This window comes from Peromyscus californicus, unplaced genomic scaffold (genome assembly GCF_007827085.1).
Source record: "Peromyscus californicus insignis strain IS unplaced genomic scaffold, ASM782708v3 Scaffold_6__1_contigs__length_162567912, whole genome shotgun sequence".
NCBI lineage: Eukaryota > Metazoa > Chordata > Mammalia > Rodentia > Cricetidae > Peromyscus > Peromyscus californicus.
In genome coordinates, this window is record NW_026294584.1 from 20,437,513 (window position 1) to 20,446,070 (window position 8,558).

The 8,558-nt window shown below is 43.3% G+C and overlaps 1 protein-coding gene across 1 annotated transcript in view; it reads left to right on the forward strand.

Annotated features, from left to right (window-relative positions):
* Asb4 (ankyrin repeat and SOCS box containing 4) overlaps positions 1–4,073 on the forward strand; it is a 42,894-nt gene extending 38,821 nt beyond the window's left edge. Inside the window, exons 4-5 of the mRNA XM_052719897.1 lie at positions 435–548; positions 1,917–4,073. Coding sequence (XP_052575857.1) covers positions 435–548; positions 1,917–2,105 — 303 coding nt within the window. The 3' untranslated portion in view covers positions 2,106–4,073. The remainder of the gene's footprint in view (positions 1–434; positions 549–1,916) is intronic.
* Positions 4,074–8,558: the final 4,485 nt, after the last annotated feature.

Genomic DNA, 8,558 nt, shown 5'->3' on the forward strand with positions numbered 1-8,558 from the left:
GAGGTTATACCGACACTAACCAAGAGCTTCCCTTCCTCTCACTCTACCTCAGCCAACCGGCAGAGAGGTGATGCATTACTGCACACACACGTGCACACACATGCACATGTACACGCACAGATGTGGAACACACACATGCCACAGACCTTTCTACTGTCCAAGACCTCTGCTCCTCTGTGAGATCTGAATCGATAAGTTCCAGTCCATACAGTTCTCTGGCTTGGAATTAATGCAGTTCTTATATTTAACTTTTTTCAATTCTATCTTTAATTTTTCATCTTTGGTGTGTTTTGGGGACAAGAGACACTCTGTATCCCAGGTTGACCTTGCACCCCAATCCTCCTTAGAACTGTGATTGTCAGCATGTGCTGGTTTGTGAGAAGTGTCAATCATATGCACACGCTAAGTGACAACGTTCTCTGTTTTCTCTGCAGGTGATCCAGGCTTGCCACTCTTGCCCCAAAGCGATTGAAGTTGTGGTCAATGCCTATGAGCACATCAGGTGGAACATGAAGTGGAGAAGAGCCATTCCTGATGATGACCTGGAGGTAAATGATTCACTTGCTGTGGTTTTCACTGCTGAGAGCTGCCAGACCTCCATATAAAGATGCAGCCTTCTAATTTAAAATGCTGGTTTTGAGAATGCTTGCTTTTAAAGCTCTCTCAAATATAATGAAACAACGGATTATAAAATACAAATATGAGAGTGTAAATCTCTATCTATATGTGCCTGTCAAATATGTGATATTAAGGAGTCTCTCGGGGAAATTTCTCTGAGAGAAGTTTGAGTAAATATATGAAGGTGGCAGTTTTATTTTTCATCACTTTAAGTGAGTTAAGTGATAATATTGGGAATTGCTCACTCAGATTTTTTTTCCAGAAAAGCATAGTGTTTTATGGAGATATTTCATTCACTTTTTTTTTTTTTTTTTTTTTGGTTTTTCGAGACAGGGTTTCTCTGTGTAGCTTTGCGCCTTTTCCTGGAACTCACTTGGTAGCCCAGGCTGGCCTCGAACTCACAGAGATCCGCCTGGCTCTGCCTCCCGAGTGCTGGGATTAAAGGCGTGCGCCGCCACCACCGCCCGGCTCATTCACTTTTAACTACGACTAAACAGGAAACACTATTTCAGAGTCTGCAGTGAGCCACATGCTCAACCCTTAGTAGAGCCATGCCCTCACTGGTGGTCTTAGACTTTGCTCCCCCCCCCCCCCCCCCCCCCCCCCGCCCTCTCTTTTTGGTTTTTCGAAACAGAGTTTCTCTGCGTAGCTTTGCGCCTTCCCTGGAACTCACTCTGTAGTCCAGGCTGGCCTTGAACTCACAGAGATCCACCTGCCTCTGCCTCCCGAGTGCTGGGATTAAAGACCTGTGCCACCACCGCCCAGCTTTGCTCCATCTCTTAACTAGCCCTTCACACAGAGCATCCTGTTTGTGATTTTTAGAAGTAAAGATTGTGTCTAATACATGAGAGATACCAGGCACAAAGTTCCTTGGGTTTAGAGGCTAATAGCTTACTTGTATAATCTTATTCTGCTAATTATTACCTCTTTTACCTTCTAAAGTTACTTGCCTCCTAACCACTGCTAGTAGATATTACCAGGTTCACAATGAGCATGCTATAATATTGAGTTAAATTAAAATGGCCGTTTTGGTTTGAAATGGTCCAGGCAGTTCAAGCATGGTAGTTTATATCATTATTCCTGGATTGTGAATGTGTTTCCCCCTTCTCTTAGCAGCATTATCATGCCTCACTTCCTGACCTTCCCATTTTAATTTTGTGCTCCATTTTGTTCACTCTCAGAAACTCTAGAAAGCTATTCTTGTGTGTGAAGCAGAGATACATGCGTCAGTGTGGATTTTTATCTATGTAAGTGGTGGAGCCCCCCTCCAATGACCATATCTTGTCTTGTTTTTCCAGAGACACTGGGATTTTTACCACTCTCTCTTCAAGGTGTGCTGCAACACTCCCAGGACCCTCATGCATTTATCGAGATGTGCCATTCGAAAAGCGTTGCACGACAGATGCCACAGAGCGATTCCTCAGCTGTCCCTCCCATTGCCCCTGAAGAAGTACCTGCTTTTGGAGCCAGAGGGAATCATTTACTAGGTTTTAGGAGACAACAGTTCCCAATCCTAGATGTTTAAGTAGACTTGCTGGGTAGACATAGTTTGCATGCATAAAATGGTACTTGGGTCAATTATATCACTTTAGGGATTTCAAGACACTTTACAAACACCACATCATTAATCCTAGAGTAGCATGCTGAGGGAAAATAAACAAGTAAAGTTAAGGAATTTTCAAAGACATGACTGCATTTAGAAGTCAGGCACTGACGTAGCATTAATAGCTCAGGTAGTGACAGCTCTTATTAGGTACCTGATGTATTTTGTAAAACTTCCACGTATGTTCTCGTCTGAAAAGGGACCCACATTTTCTTACAACCCAGTCTCATTCTCTACATTGTCAGTAATAGGTTTACATGACCGTTTAGTTTGCAATGTAGCAGGTTTTGTGAGCAGCCTCTTAAGCTTGCTGTCCCCTGCCAATGACCATTGAGCAGACAATATTGTTATTAGTTTTAGAAATGCCTCTTTCCCAAACCAAGGTCATCCATTCGTTTTGGTGATTAATGCACAAGAATGCAATGGGAACAAGATCTTTGAGTCAAGATAGAAATGGGAAAGAGAGAGCAGTTCTCTTAACAGTCCAGGAGTAGACATTTCAGCACACTCACTGAGCCGAACCCTGGGGACCACAGATGAGTCAATCAGGACCCCTGTTCTCCAGGGTCATATCTTTAATAGAGGATCCAGACATACAAGCAGGTAACTGCAGTATGAAGACACGGGGCAAGAGTACAGGTGCAGACTCATATTTAGTGCTTACCTTTCTGAAGTGTGCTTTTGACTTGAAGTGTGTGATTTTTTTTTTTCCTTTTGAACCATGAAGACAAAGCATGGAGAGTTACGTAGAGGGACCTGCTACTATTTGAGTAAATGTCTTTGAGTTTCTCCAGATAATCCAGACACATTTTATTTCGTATGGTTTCCTATTTAGTACCTTCACAGACTCTGAGAAAAACAGTCTACACTCTAGCTCCCACGGAGATGAGAAAGAAGTTTAGGGGAGTGGGCAAAGCAGTTGTGAAGGAGAGAACCTAGTTGATTTTCTTGTCTTTTCATGGAATAGATTGATATTTTAGCTGATAGATAAGAAACCTGCATTTTAACAGTGACTCCCTTCAGACTATATGTAGAAAGACTTTGAAATAGTGAACACTTAAGACTCATAGAAATAAGTATATTGTAAGACTTAGGTAGTGCTTTCTAGTAGAATCACGCTGGTAGCCTCCTGGAGAACTTTGCTTCGCTGATTTGGTTCTCATGGATTGCATTGGATTATTGCCCTGATTTTGTAGTTGTTCAAGTAGTAGTGGTATACAGACTGTGCACCTGCTGTAGTGGACAGGCTTTTTGTTTGTGTGTGGCCTTGCTTCTTTTTCGCTGATGGAGCTGTTGTGTTGACTAGAGATGACGCTGAATACCCCAGTGGTTCCCCACTCAGCTGTGTTTGTAAATGAGACCCGCTTACTCCCAGTGTTGTGTAGAAAACCCCATAGGTGGACATGATCGTGTTTTTGAAGTTGCAATTTAGCTCAGCTAATTTCAGAAAAAAATATTCTGTATTAAAGCAAGATCTCTATCACAGGACAGAGTCTTGAATTTGTAGATTACACATAAAAAGTAGTTTGCTGGACCGAGTATTATTTAGAACGTATTTCAGAATATTCAAAGGGTTGGATGCTTCTCTCCAACACCAGGAACATTCTGGCAGAAAAGTCTGTGATAGACTGATCTAGTCTAGTGGGACTGAGGACATGTAGAAGGGGTGTTCCTCATCTAGGGAGATAGAAGTGTTTGTCACTGTTTTGCTGGGTTGGAATGTTTGCCTTAGTCTAGCATAGAATATGTGGCTGCTTCTTTTGAATTGCTTGTATGTGGATTTAATGTGATTTTCTCTGTACTTTGACCTTTAATTTAGAGATCTTAAATAAAGCTTTGGTGTTCCATCTCATCGTTGTGAGTTATTGATCAATAAGACTCGTCGTCGTCCTTGCACAATATTGGCTCTTCAACAGGGACACAGGAAAAAATTATGTGTTTCACTGCTTTCTTCAACATTAACAAAGGGTGGCAGAAGGAAGATTTGTGTCTGTCAACAAAAATGTTTTCAAAAGAAAGTAAAGGGGGAAATGTGGTCGGAGCAAAGTAAAATGGAGGCTATTGCCATTTTAGTAAGTGTACTTTAATAAGAAGAAGAAAATTGAACTGAATGCTTTGGTCCACTTCTCACCATCTCTGGCATCCTGGATTTTTCATTTCCCTCCATTCTCACTGTTTACTTAACCCTGGACAAAGCAAGGGAGGAAATTACACCCTCATGATGCCTTTGTACTTTCTAGAAGAGCTTTCCGTAAATAGATGTCCAATGTCCCAAAGAAAAACAGCCCTCTTCAGAATGTTCCATGAGAGGCGGCAGCTTTGATAAGAGGAAGAGCCTCCTCTCTGGTCTTCTGCCCTTCTCTGCATCTACACATGCCTGTGCATTGTTTCTAATCACCCAGGGTTACAGCTCAACTTGTGCTTCCATTTGGAGCCCAGTAGGTTCTGATAACAGTGCAGTAGTCAGAAGAAGATGTAGGGAAAAGAAAAGTAGCAGACCGTTTTCAGTGAGTTATCAGCCTGGGAAAAGGCAGTAACACATCCTATCTTGGTTATTCATTTGATCGACTATGGCAAAATCACGAAGTTCTGAGTTGATATACTTTTTGAAACTTTTAAAAAAAGAGTTAACTACTGATTAATTTTCTTTGAAATGCAAGTATCACAGCCAGTACTCAAAAAGATTCCAGGGCACTTGCTATAGAATGGTAGGCAAACACATTAAAATTTGGGCTGTGGCAACTGTCTTCCTCATAGCCTGATTTTCACCCTCATCAGACCCCAAATCTATGGAAAACGGACTATCTCCTCCCTACCTTAGTTTTCACATCTGTAACATGGGACTAAGAGTGGTACTTACCTCACAAAACTTTAGCAGGATTATTTAGAGGAGTAAATCAACACAGAACATGCCACGCAATTTTTTATTATCACCATCTTTGATACTATTATATCTCTGTGATTTCTACCAATGGAGTAATGTAACCTTTGACTAACACTATCACTGTAGCAGATGAATGGGAGATTCCTATTCACTTTGGGAAACAAGGTAGATGAACTCCTACTGCGTGTCAGGCTCTTCAGGGATGAGGGGGCAGTGAGGACAAAGTAGATAAGATCTGGAACCTCCCTGGGCCTTTCAGAGGTGAAGGGTGAGAGAGGAAAAATATTGCTGTGGAGGATTAGCAAGCAGACAAGCAGATGACTTTTTGAAACATTACTCTTTTGTAAGTAAGTTTACATGGGAGGCAATGGCTCCTTTACTATCTGGTTGGTTGTAGGGACACACCTGAAAATTTTCCATCTGAGCAAAGAAGGTTCTCCCTCTGCTTCTGTCTTCAGTGAGAAAGGAACAGGATGACCCAAGGAGTGAGGCTCAGTAGGAGATTCCCAAGTACAGGCTCTATTGATCCCAGAGGAGGAACTGGCAAGGCTGGAGAAATCCATCCATTTATTCTTTTTCTTGGAAGAATACACTTAGCACTCCTACACATGCAGTGGGTTAAAAGTGGATGAACGAAGAGTGGTTCACCAGTCAATGAAAGGTTCACTTTCAGAGCCAGGTTGGCGTTGGTGGCACACACCTTTAAACCCAGCACTCAAGAGGCAGAGACACGCAGATCTTTGAGGTTGAGACCAGCCTGGTTGACAGAGTGAGTTTTAGGACAGCTAGGACTACATAGAGAAACCCTGTCTCAACGCCCGCGCCTCCCCCGCCACAAAAAAAAACCAACAACAAAAAGACAAAAAAAAAAAAAATCAAACAAACAGTGACAGCAAAAGAACAAATCCCCTCCCACCCCAACAAAGATTCACCTTCAGCTTATTATTATTCCCTTTAGTTTATTTGCTTTAACTAAAATCAAGAATGCAAGGGTACAGTGTCTGTTTTAATTAGATACTATCTACTTGAGCTGGTTTGGTTGTGTTTGTTTGTTTGTTTGGTCATCAAATGATTGATTGGGTTGAGTGTTGGAAGCCATATATCAGTGCTACGTTGCCTTACTCAAGTGTGTGGTCACACCTGCCACAGATGAGATGCAACCCATAACACGGGCTGCTTTTCTTCTTTTTCCCTCCTGTCTTTTTAAGCAACATGAAGTGGATTAGCTATGTTTAAATTTGCTCTTTACTAACTGACTTTCCCAGATAGAGGTATGCCTCAATGATGTTGGGCAACAATTATGCAAATAGATGCTAATTCAGCCCAGGAAATAAAACAGGGATGCACTTTGTATTTTCAGAATTAAATATGGCCCTGGATTGGTCAGGTTTTTGTGTTTACCAAGTAGGGAGAAACAAACAAAACAGAGCTCTCACTGTGCGGTATATATGCGGAGGTAGAACACAGGGAGTCAACCCAGGAGCCCAGATACTGTGTGCTCAGAGGCATAAAGAAAGACCTACCCTCCCTCCCCTTTCCTGTTTGGTGAAAGCTGAAGACGGTAGCTAATGGGCAGTTAAGTTCTTACGGAAATTTAAGCCATTTGATGGAGGAAGGGATCTGTACTACTTGAGCTGCCCTTCTGAACCCATCCCCTCTTTCTCCTGCTCAGGGTCCTGGTAGGGTGACTTCTATGCATATCTCAACCGGAATCCTTGCACCTCAGGTCCACAATGGGAAGAACAGCAGGAGATGTCCTAGCTCCCTCTTGCTGAGCTGCTTGCTAGGGCCTGGGTCCCCTGACATGACCACCTCGCCTGTGAGAGGCCTCTCTCCTATGTTTCTGAGCTCCCTGAGTTATTGGAGCTGCTCGCTCCCCTTGTCCTTCAGACCTCAATGAAGCCAAGGTCTCCACGGGAACAGCCTTTGCCCCTGCTCACTCACTCAGCATGCTTTGCTGTTTCCTCCGTGAATAGGCTTTGATTAAATTCTCTCCAGTTTTCTTTTCGGGTTCCCTAGGGATCCTGAGGTGCCTGGGCAATGAGAGCATTGGGGTAGCCTTGGTATAAGTGGTATTGGGGCAGTCACTGTGGCCAGGGAGGGCAGTTAGCAGACAGACAGGTGGGCTTGATCTATAGTGCAAGAGAGGGTGGGGTTGGGTAAGAAGTGGTGAAGAGCCGTTAAGGTTAGAGAAATAGTTGGCATTAGAACAGGTAGTCAGAGTCACCAACACCTACCACAGAGATGGAGGGAGAGAGGACCATTTTCTATAAGAGGGCAGAAAGAAGACAGAAATTGCTAGGAACACAGGATAAAATGTCTTGGATCATGGAGAAGAGTCCTGGAGTACCATATTATCACTATCATCTCCATTGCCCTTAATTCATCAAACTAACAAATAAATGATAAATAAATACACAGGCTGAAAAAGTATATATCCATGATACTAATTAATGTTTTTTCTTTGCCTATAAAACACTCCAGTCTTACAGACTGATTTATTCTTGAGTGGAGAAGGGATTACAGTTTAAAATATCCTTTCATTTTAAAATATCCAAACATAAGTACTTTTAAAAAAAATCTATTAAGGAAGATACTCTTTCCCAGGCCCCAGGGACTGGCAGGCTGGAAGCAGGCTTTGGAACTTTGGGGCCTCTGCAGTTCCCAGCAAGGCGGGACTCAGCAATCAATTGTTGATGGAGGCAGAGGTGTGATTGCAACCCTTCAGGGACATCCCAGGACTGACATCAGATGGACATGAGAGGCTCCGAGGACAATCCAACAGGGAAGGTTTACCTGTCAGCAAATCGTGTCTTAAGTAACCACTGTTAATTCTGTAGTGACGTCATAGAGAAATGAAATGTTCCCCTCCAAGCACTGTAGTGAGCCCAGAGACAAGCACCTTGACAGTGCCATTTATTAACGTTGCTAAAATTCCTTCCCACAGGAGATGTGAACAACATCTACCCCTTCTCTTGAGGGCTCAGTGATAAACTCAGGCAGGATTCCATCAGAGTTCACTCTGGGGAGCCGATGAGTTTATGGAGCTTCCTTACAGAGCACAGACTTGAGGTTACTTACTTACTTACTACAGAGTGCTCCCACTCTGCAGCAAGCTGCATCAGGAAGGTCTTTACCTAGCAAGGATGGGGCTGGCCCTGTGACAGACAGCACTCCCCTCCCCGGTCTTCCCCTGGTCTGTACACTCTAGCTCCTCCCCAGGCCTTTTACAGTGCAGGCAGGGTTGTATACAACAGGTAGAGGGGAGCAGCTAGATACTCAGGTGAGGGTATCACCTCTCAGCCCTCCATGAGGGCATGCACACCATCAACAGGCCCAGCTGGGATAATCCCTTTGGAAGGAGGTTCTATTTAATTCTCCAGTCTCAGCAGTCATCTACGTGAGTTCAGTCAGCTTCTGACCTGGAGTGCTGATTTTTTTTTCTTTAGTTTC